General features: G+C 40.3%; 1 protein-coding gene across 4 annotated transcripts in view; it reads right to left on the reverse strand.

Moving 5' to 3' along the window:
- The window catches only part of trdmt1 (tRNA aspartic acid methyltransferase 1), a 76,145-nt gene extending 54,376 nt beyond the window's left edge, over positions 1–21,769 (reverse strand). For 2 of the 4 annotated variants that reach the window (XM_060825562.1, XM_060825561.1), the window contains exon 1: positions 21,653–21,769. In XM_060825562.1, coding sequence (XP_060681545.1) covers positions 21,653–21,731 — 79 coding nt within the window. In that variant the 5' untranslated portion in view covers positions 21,732–21,769. Of the gene's footprint in view, positions 1–1,438; positions 2,146–21,652 lie in introns of those variants that run through there. The other 2 variants (XM_060825565.1, XM_060825566.1) reach the window with 2 other exon arrangements.
- Positions 21,770–22,098: the final 329 nt, after the last annotated feature.

A 22,098-nucleotide genomic window follows, 5' to 3' on the forward strand; every position in this document is an offset into this window, starting at 1 on the left:
CACCTGGCGAAGGAGCAACGTTCGCAAAGTTTGTGATTTAAAATAAATCTGTTGGCCTATAACCTGGTGACATGTGACTTCTGACCCTGTCCACCCCAATCTGGCACCTCCACATCATATTTTTAATAACAGTCTTCACTCAAATCAATGCCAATACCAGACTAATCAGATTTATTTTATCACATTCTTGTGATTGGACCTTTACAATATGCAATTTGGCTTCTGCACTCCTGGCCAATGGATTCAATCCAAATAGAGACATTAAAGCACTTTGGTGGATCCAACGAGCATGAAAGAGAAATAGTCCCAGTTTTTTCTTATTTCCAAATTTGCCCATACTGGAAGGAAAATAATTTAAAATACGGGAAAGTATAGTTTATGCAATGCTGGATTTAGAATTTTCAAAGAGGATTTTGTGGACACAATGGGTAAAAGTCATTTCCTAGATGAGGTCTGGGACACAGTTGTCTGGAAATTTTACACTTTATTAGTCAACCTTGTCATGACTCATTGGCATAGTGCACTGAAATCAAGTCCATTTTCCCCAGAGTTGTCACAAATGTGAAAATATTGACCTGACTGATCAACCTTGGTTAAAAGAAAACACTCATCACGTTTCTCTATCACAAGAAAACAGCTGTTTATTGCAAACAGATTATCATATATACTTATATAAAAGTCAAGTTTTTAAGACTTTTTTAAAAAATTTATGGGGTGAACTATTACATGGATTCTACTTTTGAGGGGCTGAAATTCATGCTACAGCCCAAAATACCATATCAATAGCAGAAGCCCAATTGATCTCTAAACAAATAAAGAAAGAAAACACAATGAATTATGCAAGGTTTGTGAAGGTTTGTAGCTCAGGTTGAGGCTTAGGGTGTAGGTTTGCTAGCTGAGCTGTAGGTTTGATATCCAGACGTTTCATTACCTGGCTAGGTAATATCATCAGTGGCAACCTCCAAGTGAAGCGAAGCTGTTGTCTCCTGCTTTCTATTTATATTTTTCTCCTGGATGGAGTTCCTGGGGTTTGTGGCGACATCACTACAAACCCCAGGAACCCCATCCAGGAGAAAGATATAAATAGAAAACAGGAGACAACAGCTTTGCTTCACTTGGAGGTCGCCACTGATGATGTTACCTAGCCAGGTAATGAAACGTCTGGATATCAAACCTACAGCTCAGCGAGCAAACCTACACCCTAAACAATGAATTATGGTAATTACTGGATAAAGACAAAATAAACAAAAATGAATTAGTAAGCTTTTATTTATACATACAAAAAGTGAAGTTGAAATATAATATGGCTTTAAATCACAATTACATGGTAAATCTTAACTTAGATATGTCAAAAACAAAAGTTCATTAAAATCTGGCAAAATCACTGTTCAACATCTTCAGCATCAAATAAAACTTCATAATCATCAGGATGAATGACCTCATCGTATGGACCCTCTTCATCTTTACTGTCAGTGGTTAGAGGTAGCACATCATCTGCTCCTTCTTCTTCATCTATGTCATCCCATAGATAATCATTTTCTGTACTGTACAACACATCCGACATTCTATATTTCTTCAATGATTTCAAAATAGTGTCAGTTTTTACTTTCTTCCATGAATTAACGTTCCATTAAAACCTAAGTGGCAGTGATGGAGCTTGCATACTGCTTCCTTTCGTGTATGTTTTTTTCTCCATCACTCTACTAGTTATTCCACTTCATTTCAACATGTCCTTAAATGGCTTATTGATATCAACATCTATTGGTTGCAAAACACTAGTAAGTCTGCCGGGAATTACAGTTACGTCAGTGTTGTGATCAGATGTTATCACCAACATTCTTCACTAGATGTGATCTTCACTGGTCCCAGACAAACTCTTTTCCTTGCGTAGTCCACCAGATTGTAATTTTGAAAATTCTTTTATCCATTATTTACCTCCACCTTCATCCATCCAGCCTTGTGGATGTATATAGAAGACAATTCCTTTTGAAAATTACTCCTTTAGCAAAGTTTTTCTCTTAAAAACAGCCATCAGTTTTAACTTAGTGCCATCAGCCATACTAGAAAAAACTAGTAAACCTACTTTTCTCATGGCCAATGGTTCGCACCAATACCACTTTTATCTCCTTTTTGGTTCACAGTTCGATTCTCTGGCATGCCAAGATAAATAAGCGTTTCATCCACGTTTCCAATGCATGATAATTTGTAGCCTCCCTTCTGCTGATTTCTGATTACAAACTAGTGAAACTTTAACATCTTACCTTCTAGTTCAGCAGGCAGGTTTTGTGTAATCTTAGTTCTCTGCCGAAGTACTAAGTCATGCCTTCTCATGAACCTTGTGTTATAAAGCAGAAGTTGACACTCCGCTCTACTAGCTAAATCTGAAACACAGAGAGAGGCTCGCCTTGAAATCTAGTTGTAGGCTTGCCTTACAATCTGCTAAAAGAAGTGGTATAACCTGCATCTCACCCTCAAGCAGTTGTAAAGGAGTGGTTGAATGAAATGAACTCCTTTTCACTCACTCTATAATGAACACGTGATAATTTATTTACCTAACTCGAACAGTGAACAAATTAACTAAACCATTAACAAACCGAACAATTCCCCTTTAACTACTAACTGTTCTCAAATAAGACAAAATTCTAATGATACGCTGTTCCAATAAATACAAGTCCCACTTATATAAACCAAAATAATTTTTAAAAATTACAACTTAGTCCATTGAGATTACACTAATCTGTGTCTTCTCCACAGATCTTCAGTCAAGAACACCTTTCTCCTTTGAATTCTTGTATCAGGAATATTAAGAGTGCCATTGTATCTTTAGTTAGATGATGGTAACTCTGAGAACTTACAGAATTCTGAGAGATCCAGTAACTTTCTCTTCAGAGCAGATGGTTATTAATTATATCAGATAGCAACTGCACTTGGTCTCACCTCGATTTTCAAATTTCTCTTCTTTTATACCCTTGCTGACATATAAATTTCTTATAATAGGATTGGTCCTATGCTGCCAAAATGATCGGATTTAAATTGAATTGATTTTCATCTCTAAGTGCTTGGTTTAAATTAATTAGCTGATATTCAAACTGCTTGCCTTGCCAGCAGAACAAAACTGTTGCCTGGATTGCTAACCATACAACACTTAGAGTCATAAAGTAATAGAGATGTATAGCATGGAAACAGGCCCTTCGGTCCAACCCGTCCATGCCAACCAGATATCCCAAGTCTCACCTGCCAGCACCCGGCCCATATCTCTTCAAACCCTTCCTATTCATATACCTATCCAAATGCCTCTTAAATGTTGCAATTGTACCAGCCTCCACCACTTCCTCTGGCAGCTCATTCCATACACGCACCACCCTCTGCATGAAAAAGGTGCCCCTTAGGTCTCTTTTATATCTTTCCCCCCTCATCCTAAACCTATGCCCTCTAGTTCTGGACTCCCCGACCCTAGGGAAAATACTTTGTCTATTTATCCTATCCATGTCCCTCATAATTTTGTAAACCTCTATAAGGTCACCCCTCCGCCTCCAACGCCCCAGGGAAACAGCCCCAGCCTGTTCAGCCTCTCCCTATAGCTCAAATCCTCCGATCCTAGCAACATGCTTGTAAATCTTTTCTGAACCCTTTCAAGTTTCACAATATCTTTTCGATAGGAAGGAGACCAGAATTGCACGCAATATTCCAATAGTGGCCTAACCAATGTCCTGTACAGCCGCAACATGACCTCCCAACTCCTATATTCAATACTCTGACCAATAAAGGAAAGCATACCAAACGCCTTCTTCACTATCCTATCTACCTGCGACTCCACTTTCAAGGAGCTATGAACCTGCACTCCAAGGTCTCTTTGTTCAGCAACATTCCCTAGGATCTTACCATTAAGTGTAGAAGTCCTGCTAAGATTTGCTTTCCCAAAATGCAACACATCGCATTTATCTGAATTAAACTCCATCTGTACTTCTCAGTTCATTGACCCATCTGGTCAAGATCCTATTGTAATCTGAGGTAACCCTCTTTGCTGTCCATTACACCTCCAATTTTGGTGTCATCTGCAAACTTACCAACTGCACCTCTTATGCTCGCATCCAAATCATTTATGTAAATGACAAAAAGTAGAGGACCCAGCACTGATCCTTGTGGAACTCCACTGGTCACAGGCCTCCAGTCTGAAAAACAACCCTCCACCACCACCCTCTGTCTTCTACTTTTCAGCCAGTTCTGTATCCAAATGGCAAGTTCTCCCTGTATTCTATGAGATCTAACCTTGCTAATCAGTCTCCCATGGAGAACCTTGTCGAACACCTTACTGAAGTAGATATAGAGCACATCTACTGCTCTGCCCTCATCAATCTTCTTTGTTACTTCTTCAAACAACTCAATCAATTTTGAGAGACATTATTTCTCATGCACAAAGCCATGATGACTATCCCTAATCAGTCCTTGCCTTTCCAAATACATGTACTTCCTGTCCCTCAGGTTTCCCTCCAACAACTTGCCCACCACTGAGATCAGGCTCACCGGTCTATAGTTACCTGGCTTGTCTTTACCGCCCTTCTTAAACAGTGGCACCACGTTAGCCAATCTCCAGTCTTCCAGCACCTCACCTGTGACTATCGATGATACAAATATCTCAGCAAGAGGCCCAGCAATCACTTCTCTAGTTTCCCACAGAGTTCCCGGGTACACCTGATCAGGTCCTGGGGATTTATCCGCCTTTACCGGTTTCAAGACATCCAGCTCTTCCTCCTCTGTAAATGGACATTTTGCAAGATGTCACCATCTATTTCCCTATAGTCTATATCTTCCATATCCTTTTCCACAGTAAATACTGATGCAAAATATTCATTTAGTATCTTCTGTAGCTCCACATAAAGTCGGCCTTGCTGATCTTTGGGGGACCCTATTCTCTCCCTAGTTACCCTTTTGTCCTTAATGTATTTGTAAAACCCCTTTGGATTCTCCTTAATTCTATTTGCCAAAGCTATCTCATGTCCCCATTTTGCCCTTCTGATTTCCCTCTTAATTATTCTCCTACTTCCTTTATACTCTAAGGATTCACTCAATCTATCCTGTCTATACCTGACATATGCTTCTTTCTTTTTCTTAACCAAACCTTCAATTTCTTTCGTCATCCAGCAGTCCCGATACCTAACAGCCTTCCCTTTCACCCTGACAGGAATATACTTTCTCTGGACTCTTGTTATCTCATTTCTGAGGGCTTCACATTTTCTAACCATCCCTTTATCTGCGAACATCTGCCCCCAATCAGCTTTTGAAAGTCCTTGCCTAATATTGTCAAAATTGGCAGTTCTCCAATTTAGAACTTCAACTTTTAGATCGGGTCTATCCTTTACCAACACTATTTTAAAATGAATAGAATTATGGTAACTGGTCCCAAAGTGCTCCCCCACTGACACCTCAGTCACTTGTCCTGCCTTATTTCTCAAGAGTAGGTCAAGTTTTGCACCTTCTCTAGTAGATACATCCACATACTGAATTAGAAAATTGCCTTGTACATACTTAAGAAATTCTTCTCCATCTAAACCTTTAACACTATGGCAATCCCAGTCTATGTTTGGAAAGTTAAAATCCCCTACCATTACCACCCTATTATTCTTACAGATAGCTGAGATCTCCTTACAAGTTTGTTTCTCAATTTCCCTCTGACTATGAGGGGGTCTATAATACAATCCCAATTTCTCAGTTCCACCCAAATAACTTCCCTGAATGTATTTCCGGGAATATCCTCCCTCAGTAAAGCTGTAATACTATCCCTTATCAAAAATGCCACTCCCCCTCTTCTCTTGCCTCCCTTTCTATCCTTCCTGAGCATTTGTATCCTAGATTATTAAGCTGCCAGTCCTGCCCATCCCTGAGCCATGTTTCCGTAATTGCTATGATATCCCAGTCCCACGTTCCTAACCATGCCCTGAGTTCATCTGCCTTCCCTGTTAGGCCCCTTGCATTGAAATAAATGCAGTTCAATTTATAAGTCCTACCTTGTCCCTGCCTGCCCTGACTGACTCACTTCGGTTCTCAACTATACCAGCCTCAGATTGATCTCTTTCCTCACTATCTTCCTTGGTGTGGAGAATTGGACATCAAATCACAAAATACCATGAAAAAAAACCATTTCCTCATTGCAACATTTATGTACAAGATAATACCTTGACTCACAAATGTTGATCTCTTATCTGTGAAGAACTATGGTTGACTTTCACATGAGATACATGGAAAATTCCAGATTTTTTGGCCAAAAACAGGAGGTTGATTTTTACATGAGATTGAGTTTTACTCGAGCATGTTCCGTACTTTTGATTAATGGCAGAAAAGAAACACAAATTTACTAACATATAATTACACAAAACTTAACCCTACACATATTATGAAATTCCCATAAAAATATAAAGTTACAAATGAGGTGTCTAGCCTTCTCCCCCTCTGCTTGTATAAGACCACATTGTAGATTCAACACTCAGTGTTGGTGAACTGCCACATCTTTTTTTGATAACGCCTCGGTTTAAAGCAGTATTGTTTCCATTTTAAAGCCCAGAGTCCAAAAAGTAAAAGTGGTCTTCACAATCTTCTAAATTGCTTGGCTGTATCATCATTTAAGTTGAATGGGTAATTTCCAGTGTTTCATCACAACATCATGTGCACATATTATCATTTTATCACAGCAAAGATCCCAACACACAACCAAAAAAGGAAGAACTGACTTTAAGATCATATTTGCAAGAAATGACCAAAGTATGACTAAGATAGATTTTAAGGAAGCTTGTTATGCTAGGAAGAGAAGTGGCAGGAAAATAGGTTTCAGTGACAATGACTATTTTAGGGTAGAAGGCTGTGATAGTGGAACAAGGAACAGACCAGACAGACATACAGTAGGCTGTTGCAACAAGTGAGTGTAGGTGAGTAAGATCGAATACGATATAGAATGAAGATGACAGGTCAAGACAACATGGAGATTTTGTTGGAGCTTGTGTTGACGAGGATGGCACTACAGAAATCAAACCCAGCAACCCACGCTTACTCATTCTGAGATTTCTAAGGATATTATTAATGTTGAATCATCTAGACTTAATAGCAGTTTGCTCCTAGACTGAAGTAATGCATACATTAAAAAAATCTATCACTCAAACTGAGCAGGCAAAATGGGTTGCATGTGTGCATACACATATCTCTCTCAATCAATGGAGTAATTTTCTAATGGCATCGATGACTGCAATAATCTTTCCAAATTCCACTTGTGATGCAGGATTTTCAAAATTGGGCTATTATTAAACATTCAGGTTATAATGGTATTATTAAATATTTAATAATACCATTATAACCTGAATAAAACTGCATTACTTAAATTTCATACTCATCAATAAATTTTACTGCTGCCTTATGTGCAAACATAAGTCCTTTCAAGTCAAACAGAAATATCTGTGGTCTGATGTAGTGAGTATGATTCACTGTTTTAGACATTCAATCTTAAAACTCTTGCAGTTTACTCTGAATTACTCATTATCAGTTGACCAGTGAAAATCGGCTGATTCAGATCTGCAATTCATTAACAGAAAACATAAATATATACAGTAATTAAAGTAAGTCAAAGTTTGTATATTGACTAAATATATGTAATATGTTTTTTTTAATATTTTAGTTTATATCAGTAGCATATTGCCAGCAATACCAATTTCTACACACAAAAAAGTAGTACCTCATCATCAAACAGTATTCAGAAAGGAAAAATAACTAGGAGAGCAGGTAGCAACTCTGAATACCCCAGTATCACCAGCCCGGAACAGAACAAAAACTGGACTGGACTAGCCATACAAATACAGTGGCTATAAGAGCAGGTCAAAGTCTAGGAATCCTGCAAGAGTAAGTAATCTACTGACTTGTGAAAGTCTGTCGATCATTAGCAAAGGCTCAGCCAAGAAGATGGAATACTCTCAATTTGCATGGATGATGCCACTCCAGCAACACAAGAAATTTGACATCATCCAGGACCAAGCTACCCACTTGATTGGTACCACATCCACCCAAGCTTAGTAGCAGCAGTATGTACCATCTAGAAGATGGACTATAGAAATCCAAAGCTTCTTAAACATACACATTGCAAACCCACAACCACTTCAGTCCTGAAGGACAAGGGCAGCAAATACATCGATACACCACCACCTGCAAGTTGCTCTCCAAGGCACTCATCATCTTGACTTGGAAATATATCACCGTTCCTTCACTATAGCTGGGTCACTTAGGATCGTAAATGATATACAGTCATTTCTGTTATAATGCAGTAGTTCCGTTCTTATACAACTCCATGTTATTAGAAAATTGCATAATAGCATTACCACTTAAATGAATGGGGCTGGAATAGTGTTATAAACAATACGTGCTTTAAAAGTTTATGCTTTAGAAAGTTCCCCAATTTGTTAGTCGCGTTATCGTGAATTTTCAGTAACAAAACACGCTTTATACCACAACAACCTATATAAGTAATCTTACTTCAATAAAGAACACTTAGGTACATCCCATTGTTGGGACTGCCTTTGGATATTGATACCCAGAGTAAATCTGATGGACCGGGGAAAGTATGAATAAAAACTTGTAGAGCTTAATTAATTAGGGCAAGTTTTCTGTGATTGCAGAATAACAAATTAGTATATAAAAGAATGCATGGGGACTAATAAAGAATGAACAAATCATGGCTTGTACAGAAATGTGTTAGTTTAAAATCATTTAAAAATATTGTAGGAGAAAGCCAGTTCGTCCATTGAACTAATTCAGACATTCAATAAGATCATAGCTGATTCATCATAGACTTAACCCCATTTGTATCCTGACTGAGCCCCCCACCCCATAATCGCTGATCAAAAATTCGAAAGTCCAGCGTTGAAAATATTCAATGCCTAACCACCTGCTCTCTGCAGAAGATAATTCCAAAGAATAAATACCTTATAGGAGAAGAAATTATTCATCTCAACTTTCAGTCGAAGACTGCTTATTTTGACACTCTGGCTACTCATTTATTACGAACTTGGAACACAAAACAAGTATAGGACACGACAGGATTAGGCCCTTCAGCCCAGCATGTTCATGCCGACCATGATGCCATTCTAAATTAATCGCATCTGCATACACATGGACCATATCCCTCTACTCCCTGCCTTTTCATTTGTCTACCTAAATACAACTTAAATGTTGATATTTATCTGCTTCTACTATTTCCCATGACAGCATCTACAACCCTCTCAAAAAACTCCCTTAAATTTCTTCCTCTCATTTTAAACCTTATGCCCCCTAGTTTTTGACAATTCATTCTGGGGAAAGAAATTCTAATTATCCATCCTAACTGTACTTCTCATAATCTGATATACTTCTCTCATGTCACGCCTCGATTCCAAAGCTCAAGGGAAAACAGTCCCAGTTTGTCCAACCTCCTCGTATAGCTAATATACTTCAACCAAGCAACATCCTGGTAAACCCCTTTTGTATTCCCTCGAAAGCATTCATGCCCTTCCTCTAATGTGATGGCCAGAACTGCACACGATACTCCAAACATGGCATCTTGCTCCTCGGATGCTGCCTGACCTGCTGTATTTTTCCAGCACCACATTTTTCAACTCTGGTCTCCAGCATCTGCAGTTCTCACTTTCTCCTCCTTAACTAAAGTTTCATCCAGCTGCAATGACTTGCCAATTTTTACACTCAAGCATGCTATATGCCTTCTTTACAACCTTATCCACTTGCGTTGCTACATTCAGGGAACTATGGAATTGCATTCCAAAATCCCTTTGCATATTAATGATCCTCATGGTTTAACCATTTATTATCTACTTTCCTCTTGCGTTTAACATCCCAAAATGCTTTATGTTACGTTTGCTCAGATTAAACTCCATCTGCTATTTCTCCACCCAATGTTCCCCCTGAACTATATCCTGCTGTATCCTTTGACAACCTTCCTCACTGTCTCCCACTCCACTAAATTTCATTGCATCTGCAAACATACTAATCAAGCTACCTACATTCTCAACCAAATAATTAATATAAATTACAAGCAACAGAGGTCCCAGCATTGATCCTTGCTGAACACCACTAGTCACAGACTTCCAAATCAGAAAAACACCCTTGCATAACTATTTTTTTGATTTGTCTCGCTAAGCCAATTTTGTATTCAACCAGCTAACGCGCTCTGATCCCATAAGATTTAATCGTTAGGACAAGCCTATTGTGAGGGAACTTGTTAAATGCTTTAGTAAAGTCCAAGTAAACAACATCCAATGCCCCATCCTCAATCATCTCTGTCACTTTTTCAAAAACCTCAATCAGGTTTGTGAGAGAAGACTTCCTCTGCATAAAGCCACGTTGACCATTCCTAATAAGTCCATTCTTCTCCAAATGCACATAAATCTTGTCCTGAAGAACCTTCTCCAATAATTTTCCTATCACTGATGGAAGGATGACCGACTCATAATTTCCTGGATTATCCCTGTAGCCCTTCTTAAACAGAATTTACATCTATTGTGCTACTTGCACTTGCATGATAAATTCTCATAATGAAAAATGAAAGATAGCCTACAATTATCCACCTTGAAAAACAGATATCAGAATCTACAAAAGAGATGCACATCAACAGCAGCCTTTGAGCAACAAAGGCGCAAGAAAGCAATACCAATTGATAACTGCAAAGATATTGTCTGTCTGTTTGTCTCTCTCCATCTCAAAAAAAAACAATGCCAGTGAAAAGGCAACTGTGTAAAGTTAATGTTCAACCATAAATCAAGATTATCCAAAACTTCACCAATCCTGAGCGAACACATGACTGTTTGGTTTCCCAAAAAAGAATCAAATCAGTCTTGAAATGTTAACTTGGTTTTTCTCTCCACAGGTGCTCACAGATCTTTAGTTTTTCTAGCAGGAAACTATAGCTAAGTTCACCAAATATTTACCAAATAGGATATTTGCTAAAATCCATTATTAAACAAGTTATTGATAACCATAGTGTAACTGGGTAGAGTCAATCTGGATCTGAGAAGGAAAAGTCACATTTTATAAATGTATTGGAGCGCTTGAAGAAGTAAGTGGATAAAAGAGAACTTGTAAGTGCAGTGTACTTGAATACCTAAAAGCCACTTCATCAGTATCGCCTTGATGGAAACGATTAAAAAAAATGCATGATGGAATATAACGTACGAGTGTGTGATTTTGTCCACTTTGGTAGGGAAACAATATACGATTTAAGTGGAGAGAAAATGCAGAATTTTGTGGTACGAAGAGATCCAGTGTCCTGGTACACAAATCATAAGATGTTAGTTTGCTAGTACAGCAAGTGATTCAGAAGCTAAATGGAACATTGCTGTTTATTAAATGGGGATGAGAGAGTAAAACAAAGGTACTTTAACCTTTCAGATCAGACAGGCCAATGGGCTGAGAAGTGGCAGATGGAGTTTAATGTAGATAATGTGAGGTGCTGCACTTCAGGGAAAGCAAATTTTAGGAGGACTTATACACTTAATGGTAAGGTCCTAGGGAGTGTTGCTGAAAAAAAGAGACCTTGATATGCAGGTTCATAGCTCCTTGAAGGTGGAGTCGCAGATAGATAGGATAGTGAAGAAGGCGTTTGGTATGCTTTCCTTTATTGGCATTGAGTACAGGAGTTGGGAAGTCATGTTGTGGCTATACAGGACATTATTTAGGCCACTGTTGGAATATTGCATGAAGTTCTGGTCTCCTTCCAATCGGAAAGATGTTGGGAAATTTGCAAGGGTTCAAAAAAGATTTACAATGATGTTGCCAGGGTTGGAGGTTTTGAGCTATATGGAGAGGTTGAATAGGCTACGGCTGTTTTCCCTGGAGCACTGGAAGCTGAGAGGTGACTTTATAGAGGTTTATAAAATCGTGAGGGGCAGGGAGAGGATAAATAGACAAGTTTTTACCCTGGGGTGGGGGAATTTAGAACTAGAGGGCATAGGTTTAGGGTGAGAGGAGAAAGATGTAAAAAAGACCTGAGGAGCAACATTTTCACGCAGAAGGTGGTATGTTGGGATGAGCTGCCAGAGGAACTGGTGAAGGCTAGTACGATTGCAGCATTTAAACATCCGGATATGTATATGAATAGGAAGGGTTTGGAGGGATATGGGCTTGGTGCTGGCAGGTAGGACTAGATTGGATTGGGATATCTGGTGGACATGGACAAGTTGGACCGAAGGGTCTGTTTCCGTGCTGTAATCTCTATGACTCTATAACTGCAGCTGTGTACAACCTTGGTGAGACCACATTTGGAGTACTGAAAATAGTTTTGTCTTCTTATTTGAAAAATATAACAGTTCATTAGAAGTAATTCAGAGAAGGTTCACTAGCGATTTCCTGGGATGAAGGGCTTATATTATGAAAAAAGTTGAGCATTTGGCCATTCACTCATCGGAGTTCAGAAGAATAAGGAATTTTCTTATTGAAATATATATGATCCCGAGGAAACTCAATTGTGACATCAGGAGGATGTTTCTTCTTGTAGGGATTCCAGAACTAGGAAACACAGTTTCAGAATGAAGTCTCCCTTTTAAAGTGGAGATCAGAAAGTGCTCAGAATGTGGAATTCTCTTCCCAGTTGACATTGGAGCTGGGTTAGATAGATTTTTGATTAAGGACCGAAGGTAATGGGAGGTAAACAGAAAAGTGGTGTTGAGATCACAACCAGATCAGCTAGGATCTTATTAAATGATAGAGAAGCTTAAAAAACAAAATGGCCTACTCTTGCTCCTTAGTCCTATGTACCAGTATACCTCTGAGCTATAACTGCACATGGAGCATTCCAAATTTAAGTCCGCATAGGTACCTTCTGGATCAACACTTTACTTAAGTTAGAAGAAAGTGGAGTCACGTTAGAAAAGGATAGAACCTTGGCCACACTTAAGACTGACACTCGAGTGCAGTGATCATGGCTGTGGAGTTGGAAGTGCAATCTTTTGATGAGGTACTAAACTAGACTTGTCCTTTCATAAGGGACATTAAAGATCTTAGATCACTACCCAATAAAAAAAACAGCTTTTCCCAATGTCTCAATCAACATCACTAAAACAGATTATCAGGTTGCATATCTCACTGCTGTTTATGGAACCTTGATGTGTGCAAATAAAATGTAGTGTTGCATACATTACAACAGTACACTTCAAAGTTCACAGCCTAGTAAACTTCTCAGAATTGCTTCTGATACAAGTACCTCTGTCCTTAAGTAAGAGGACCAAAACTGTACAAAGTCCTCTAGGTGTGGTCTCTTCAATGTTCTGCAAATGTGTTGCTGGTCAAAGCACAGCAGGTTAGGCAGCATCTCAGGAATAGAGAATTCGACGTTTCGAGCATAAGCCCTTCATCAATTCCAACACCGCACAACCCAGATGGCCTCCTTCTTCAAGGACCGCAGATTCCCCCCAGACGTGATCGACGATGCCCTCCACCGCATCTCCTCCACTTCCCGCTCCTCCGCCCTTGAGCCCCGCTCCTCCAACCGCCACCAAGACAGAACCCCACTGGTTCTCACCTACCACCCCACCAACCTGCGCATACAACGTATTATCCGCCGCCATTTCCGCCACCTCCAAACGGACCCCACCACCAAGGATATATTTCCCTCCCCTCCCCTATCAGCGTTCCGCAAGGACCACTCCCTTCGTGACTCCCTTGTCAGATCCACACCCCCCACCAACCCAACCTCCACCCCCGGCACCTTCCCCTGCAACCGCAGGAAATGTAAAACTTGCGCCCACACCTCCACACTCACTTCCCTCCAAGGCCCCAAGGGATCCTTCCATATCCGCCACAAGTTCACCTGTACCTCCACACACATCATCTATTGCATCCGCTGCACCCGATGTGGCCTCCTCTATATTGGTGAGACAGGCCGCTTACTTGCGGAACGCTTCAGAGAACACCTCTGGGCCGCCCGAACCAACCAACCCAATCACCCCGTGGCTCAACACTTTAACTCCCCCTCCCACTCCACCGAGGACATGCAGGTCCTTGGACTCCTCCACCGGCAGAACACAACTACACGACGGCTGGAGGAGGAGCGCCTCATCTTATGCCTTCCTCTCTTCAATGTTCTGTTCAGATAGATCAAGACTTCCTTACATTTAGGCTCTATGACCCTTGTACAAAGGCCAAAGTTCCATTTATCTTCCTAATTACTTGTTGTATCTGCACACTAAACATTTGTGATTTAAGTGCAAACACATCCAGATTCATTTGTACCACAACATGCAGCAGTTTCTCTCCACTTAAATATTCTACTCTTTTATTCTTGCTATCAAAGTGGACAACCTCTCTTTTTTGCAATATTATACTCCAGTTACCAAAATTTTGCCTACTCTCTTAACCTTTCTATATCACCTTGCAAACTCTTTGTAACTTCCTCAGACCCTGATTTCCAATCTCTGTATCATTAGTATACCTTGGCTACAGTACACTCAGTCTCTTCACCCAAATCATCAGTACAAGTTGTAAGCAATTGAGATCTAGCACTGGTGCCTGTGGCACTCCACTAAGTTATAGATTGACAATCTGAAAATAATCCATTTATCCAGACTATCTATTTTTGTTTGCAATGGCCATTTCTCTATCCAAGTTTGTATATAGACCCAAATACCACAAACCTTTTTCTTCTGTAGTAACCTTACATGTGGAGATGCCGGTGTTGGACTGGAGTGTACAAACTTGAAAATCACAACACCAGTTATAGTCCACCGGGTTTAATTGGAAGCACTAGCTTTCGGAGTGCTGCTCCTTCATCAGGTGCTTGTCCTGATAAAGGAACAGTGCTCCAAACACCACCTGATGAAGGAGTGGCACTCCAAAAGCTAGTGCTTCCAATTAAACCTGCTGGACTATAACCTGGTGTTGTGTGATTTTTACCTTTCATCTGGCACCTCAATAAATGCCTTTGCAAATCCACAATACACTACATTTAGCCTTGCTCCATTCTCAAATAACTGTAATTAATTTGTCAAACAATTTTCCATTCATAATAACCATGCTAATTCAGCCTGACTGTATTATAATGCAATAAACACCTTGGTACAACATCTTTAATAATGAACTTGAGAATTTTCCTCTGACAGATGTTAGGTTAACTCACTTATAATTTCCATCTCCCTCAATTTTGGAACAGATGCGCTTCAACTGAAGTTCTCCAATTTGCTCACCTTTCTAAAATTCCTAGAATTTTGTGAGTTCAGAACCGACGCATCAACATTTCTGCAGCCACAAAGAAAGGTAGTTACTGTTTTTGGAGTTTAATCATCTCATGCCAAGACATCACTATAGGAGTTCCCCAAGTGGTATCCTAGGCCCAAACATCTTCAGCTAGCTCATTAATGACCTTCCCTCCATCGTGAAGTCAAAACTTGGGATGTTTCCAAAGTTAAACAAATTGAGATTCTACTCACTGGAGTTTAGAAAAATGAGAGGTGATCTAATTGAAGCATACAAGAATCATAAGTGACTTGATAGGGTAAATGTTGAGATGTTTCTCCTCATGGAAGGGTCTAGGACCAGACAGCATAATCTCAGAATAAAAGGGTGTTCATTTTTAATTTGGAGATGCTGGTGTTGAACTGGGGTATACAAAGTTAAAAATTACACAACACCAGGTTATAGTCCAACAGTTTAATTGGAAGCAGTAGCTTTCAGAGCGCTTCTCCGAGCACAATCACCAGATGAAGAAACAGCACTCCGAAAGCTAGTGCTTCCAATTAAACCTGTTGGACTATAACCTGGTGTTGTGTGATTTTTAACTTTGTCCATCTTTAAGACTGAGATAAGAAGAAATTTCTTCTCTCAAAGGGTTGAGTGTCTTTGGAACTCCTTGCCACCGAGAGCTGTGGGAGCCAGTCTTTGTATACATTTAAGGGTGAGCGATTGATTCTTAATAGGGAAATCAAGAGTTGCTGGGAAAAGGCCGGAAACTGAACATGAGGAATACTGAATTAACCATATCCTACTGAATGGCAGAGGAGGCATGGTGGCTGAATAACTTTCGCCTGTTCCTATTTTTTATAGTCTTACTGATTATTGCACAATACTCAGCACCATTAATGACCACTGAAATATTGAAGTATCCATGTCTATATGTAGTACAATGTGGAGAACATCCTGACTTGGGCTGATAAGTGGCAAGTAAAATTTGCACCATACATGTGCCAAACAATGACCATCTCCCCTTAATCTACAATGGCATTACCATTGCTGAATGCCCCACTATCAGCATCATGAGGATTACCTTTGACTGGAAACTGAACTAGATCAGCTATATAAAAACTGTCATTGCTTGAAATTCTGTGGAGAATAATTGAGGTCACCTTAGTGTCCATTCACTATCTACCAGTCACAAATTAGAAGGGTGATGGAATACTCTTCACTTTCTTGGATGGATGCAGCTCCAACAACACACAAGAAGCTTGGCATCATCCATGACAAATCTGCCCACTTGAGTAGCAGTTCAACTACCACCTTCACATTCACTTGCTGCACTGTCAACGCACATAGTACACAATGCTGTCAATCTACAAGGTGCACTGCAGTAACTCTCTAAAACTCCTACGACAGCACCTTCTGAACCCATGACCTCTACCACCTAGAAGAATAATGGCATCACCACAAGTTTCTGTCAAAGGCGCACAACATATAGACTTAGAACAATGTTTCTACTCTGCACTGTTACTAAGACAATAACTTACAACTGCATCCCTAAGAGCATTGTGGGTGTTTTACACCCCCTGGGTTCTAACAGTTCAAAAAACAGCTCACCAGCATCTTCTCCATGTCGACTGGAAATCATCAAAACTGTCAGTATAGCCAACAAAGCCCACATCCCTCTTCTATTTCTAAGAACCTTATTTTAAGATCTTAGAATAAAAGTCTTCTCACCATCAGACTTGTCAGCATTTAGTCCCAGTGGTTTTCCTAGTACTTTCTCTCTAAGTGATAAGACCATAAGATATACAAGCAGAATTACACCATTTTAAGTCTGCTCCACCATTTGATCTGAGGTAATATATTTCTCAACACCTTTCTTTTCCCAATAACCCTTGATCCTCTTACTAATCAAGAACCTATCCAACTCTGTTTAAAAAACAACACTTAATGGCTTGGCCTCCACAGTCTTTGAGTTGAAGAAATTTCTCCTCATCACAGTTCTGAGGAGTCATCCCTTTGCTCTTAGGTTGTTGGGTCCTTGTATCTCCTACTGGTGGAAACATCTTCTGTATTCAGGCCTCACAGTATTCTGTAAGTTTCAATTAGATACCCCCTTATCCTTCTAAATGCCATCAAATCAAATGCTCATGTGACAAACCCTTCATCCCTGCAATTATTCTAGTAAACCTCCTCTGGAACTCTTCAAAGGCCAACGTTATATACAGGATTCAAAACTGTTCACACTATTCCAAATGCAGTGTAAGAAGAGCTCAGCAGTACTTCCCAGCCCTTGTATTCCTTCCCCCTGAAATGATTGTTCACACTGCATTTGCCTTCCTAACTGCCATGATTACTGACAGTTACAGCTCCCTTCTCCCCTTTCATTTACAACCTTCCTTGGACATTTTTTGCATCTTCTGCTGTAAAGATAGCTTCAAGATACCTGTTCAAACTCTCAGCCATTTCCTTGTTTCTCGTTATAAATTTTCAGTCTCACCCTTTATGGACTTCATGAACTAACAAATTCTCATTTGAGGACTTTTGGAGTTTGTCCCCACATAAAGAAGACAATCAATAATCTGAACTCTGAAACTGAAAACTTTCCTTCATTATAGATAAGCTATTGGTTGGCAGCCTACTTTCAATGATAATGTTTAATTGGAGCATAAAAGTATGTGTAGACCATTCAATTATTTAAACCAGTTAGTCCTGTTTATTAGATCAAGTCTGAACATTTAGGGCAGTTGACGGAGGTGTCAGTGGGGGAGCACTTGGGGGCCAGCGACCATAATCCAATTTGTTTTAAAATAGTAATGGAAAGGGATAGACCAGATCTAAAAGATGAAGTTCTAAATTGGAGGAAGGCTACTTTTGACAACATTGGGCCAGAACTTTCAAAAGCTGATTGGGGGAAGATGTTCGCAGGTAAAGGGATGGCTGGAAAATGGGAAACCTTCAGAATTGAGATAATGAGAGTCCAGAGACAGTATATTCCTGTTCAGGTAAAAGGAAAGGCTGGTAGGTATAGGGAATGCTGGATGAAGAAAGACATTGAGTGTTTGGTTAAGAAAAAGAAGGAAACATATGTCAGGTACAGACAAGACAGATCGAATGAATCCTTAGAAGAGTATAAAGCTAGAAGGAATATACCTAAGAGGGAAATCAGGAGGGTAAAAAAGGGACATGAGATAGCTTTGGTAAATAGAATTAAGGAGAATCTGAAGGGTTTTTACAAATACATTAAGGACAAAAGAGTAACTAGGGAGAGAATAGGCCCCTCAAAGATCAGCAACTTAGAGGTTTATAAAATTATGAGGGGCATGGATAGGATAAATAGACAGTCTCTTCTCTAAGGTGGGGGAGTCCAGAACTTAGGACATAGGTTTAGGGTGAGAGGGGAAAGATATAAAAGAGGCTTGAGGTGGAACATTTTCACACAGAGGGTGGTACGTGTATGGAATGAGCTGCTAGAGGAAGTGGTGGAGGCTAGTACAATTGCAACATTTAAAAGGCAGCAGAACCTGGATAATATTCAAGTAGCAAGTAACTTTTATTATCTCAACAAGAAAGAGAGATTCTAACCCTCACATCATGACTTTCAATGGTAATATCAGTACTGAATCTCCACTATCAAAAATACTGAGATTACCATTGACCTAACGCTTAAAACAATTAGCCATCTACATAAATAGCTATAAGAGCAGATCAGAGAATAGGAATTCTGAAACTCACGGTTCCCTAAGTCCCAAATTCCTTGTTACCATCAAGACACAAATCAGGAGTATGATGAAATACTCCCCATTTGCTTGGATGGGTGCAGCTCTAAAACATTGAAAAATTATACTTACCTTGTCTGATCTACATGTGACTTGAGGTGCACAAAATATTGCTGATTCCTAACTGCCCTTGTAAGTCAATCAATTGAACCAAACCATGTGATCTTTTAGGGGAGGGGGTAACTGGGGGTGTAGGATAGGGGTAGTGATATTATCACTAGACTAATAATCCAGAGGTCCAGACTAATGGTTGGAGAAATGGTACACCAGCAGCTGGTGAAATTTAAAACTCAAGTGATATGCACTGAGGATGGACTGTTAGGACAAACTCACTTTGATTTCACTTGAGATGTGACCTGAAATACGTTTACAAAATAATGAGAGGCATGGAAAGAATGAATAATCAGTTTTTTTTCCCCGAGGAGAAATGTCAATTACTAGGGGATACAGGTTTAAGGTAGAAAGGTAAAAGTTTAGATAAGATGTGAGAGGCAAGTTTTTTTTTCACAATGGTGTTAAGTGCCTGGAATGCGCTGCCAGAGGAGATGGTAGAATCTGTTACAATAGCAATGTTTAAAAGGCACTGTGATCCATGAATAAGCAGGGAATGGATGGTTACAGGCTCTGCAGAGGTACAAGGTATTTAGTTTGGAAAGGTGTCACGTGTTAACACAGTCTTGGTGGGCCGAAGGGCTTGATGTAATATTCTTTGTTGTACCAATTTTTGTATTGTGACAATTCCTTTATGTAAATACAAATGTAGCACAGTTGCATTTCTACTGATGTTTCCACTGTGGGTAAACATTTTAACGTCTGTTTTTTACGCCTTTCTACGTTATCAACAGATGATACTTTTTCATTCATCCTCAGAATGTGGCTGGACATTTATTATCCATCCCGAGTTTCCCTGGAGGTGGTGGTGAGTTGCTTTCTTGAACCACACTGAAGGACTGACAATATATTTCCAAGTCAGAATGGTGAGTGGCTTGGAGGGGAACTTGCAGGTGGTAGTGGTCCCATGTACCTACTGCTCTTGTCCTTTCAGGTGGAGGACCTTTAGTGGATTTCTGCAGTGCATCTTGTAGATGGTGCACACAGTTGTTATCGAGCTTTGGTGGTGGAGTGGACACTTATGGATCTAGTGCCACATATGTGAGCTGTTTTGTCTTGCATGATATCAAGCTTCCACAGTCTTGTTGAAGCTGCACTAATCCAGGCAAGTAGGGAATTTTCCATCACACTCTTTACTTATGACTTTTGGGTGGTGGACAGACTTTGGGGACACAAGAGAGTTATTTGCTGTAAAATTCCTAACCTCTGACCTGCTCTTGTTGTCACAGTATTGATATGAAGCGTTTAGTTCCGGTTTGGTCAATAGCAAACACCAGTGTTGGTGATACCATTGAATGTCAAGAGGTTGTTTATATTCTCTTTTCTTGGAAATTGCTGTTGTTTAGCATGTGAGGCATGTATGTTACCAGCCACTGTGAGCCCAAGCCTGGATATTGTCCAGATCTTGCTGCATTTGTGTACAGATGGCTTCAGAAAGAGGAGTCGTGAATAGTGCTGAATATCACACGGTGAACATCTCCACTTCTGACTTTAAGATGGAGGGATGGTGATAAAACAGTTGAAAACCATTGAGCCAAGGTTACTCCTCTAAGAACCTCCTGCACAAAAGCCCTTGAGCTGAGAGACTGACCTTTGCCAATCACAATCATCTTTCTATGTGCCAGGTATGACTCGACCATTGGAAGGTTTTTCATGTTATTCCCATTGATTCCAGTTTTGCCTGAACTCCATGAAACTGTACCAAAAGTGGCCTTGATGATCTATTTTAGTGTATCATGAATCTTCAACAGCACTTTCTTTGTGTGAATTACAAGTAAGTGTTGTAGAACAAGTTCATTCTTCTGGTATTCCAATGCTTTTCTTTCCTTCAAGATCTTGTCACTATCCTCAAAGGCATACAAACAACACTGTCACACTTTTCACAGATTGAACATGAAAAACCTTCATGGTGGCTCAATGCTTAGCACAATTACCTCACACCACCAGAGACCCAAGTTCAATTCCACCCTTAGGCAACTGTCAGTGTGGAGCTTGTACATTCTCCCAGTGTCTGTGTAGGTTTTCTCCCACAGTCGAAAAATGTGCAGGTTAGGTTGATTGGCCGTGGGGAATTGCCCATAGTGTCCAGGGATGTATAGGTTAGGTGGATTTGCTATGGGAAAGGCAAGGTTACATTATAGGGTAAGGGGTGGGATGCTCTTCAGAGAGTTGGTGTGGACTTGTTGAGCCCAATGGCCGGTTCCCTACTCTAGGGATTCCATTCTAACCCCAATCTGGAGGGCGGGTGGAAACAGACAAGCAAGTGGACTAATAATCATGTTTGTTTGGAGTTTTGCCCTAAAATAAAACAAAGAACTGTGGATGCTAGTATTCTGAAACAACACAGAAATTGCTGGAGAAACTCAGCAGGTCTGGCAGCATCTGTGGAGAGACATTAAAGCCAAAAATGTAACTCTGCTTTCTTCTCTCCACAGAAGCTGCCAGACCTGCTGAGTTTCTCCAGCAATTTCTGTGGTTGTTATTTGCTTTGCCCTTGTGCTTTTCGAGCTCCGCTGTTGGGGCTGCCTTGCAACATGGTTTTTTGTCTGGGTTTTCCTTCTTCGCTACTATACCTTTCAAAGCGTAGTGCATGCCCCCGATACCACTGTACAGCTCCAACACCCTCAGCTGGGCCTGAGCCGGCTCCATCATAGCAACCGCACCGTCTCCAGGAGCGAGTCCGCGCCCTCTTTGTTCCGCCGCTGCACATGAACCAGGAGGACAGTTCCCACCACCCGGAGCCCCCACGCCTCACTGTCCGCCCGCCCTGCAACAACAGCAGAGAAGTCACATCTCCGCAGTCTAATGTTAAATATACACAAAGTTGAACATGCTAGTAACATCAGAGATTTCATTTCCAAACAGAATACAGTGGGAACGCATTGACCACATACAAACAAGTGGAGTCGGACGTAGTTTTGATAGGACTTGCTTGGGAAACAAAGTGGCCCAGATTCCAAGCAGTAAAAGCAGATTCAAGATGTCGAATCCCTACAGTGTGGAAGCAGGCCATTCGACC

Source organism: Hemiscyllium ocellatum, chromosome 5 (genome assembly GCF_020745735.1).
Source record: "Hemiscyllium ocellatum isolate sHemOce1 chromosome 5, sHemOce1.pat.X.cur, whole genome shotgun sequence".
Classification (NCBI taxonomy): domain Eukaryota; kingdom Metazoa; phylum Chordata; class Chondrichthyes; order Orectolobiformes; family Hemiscylliidae; genus Hemiscyllium; species Hemiscyllium ocellatum.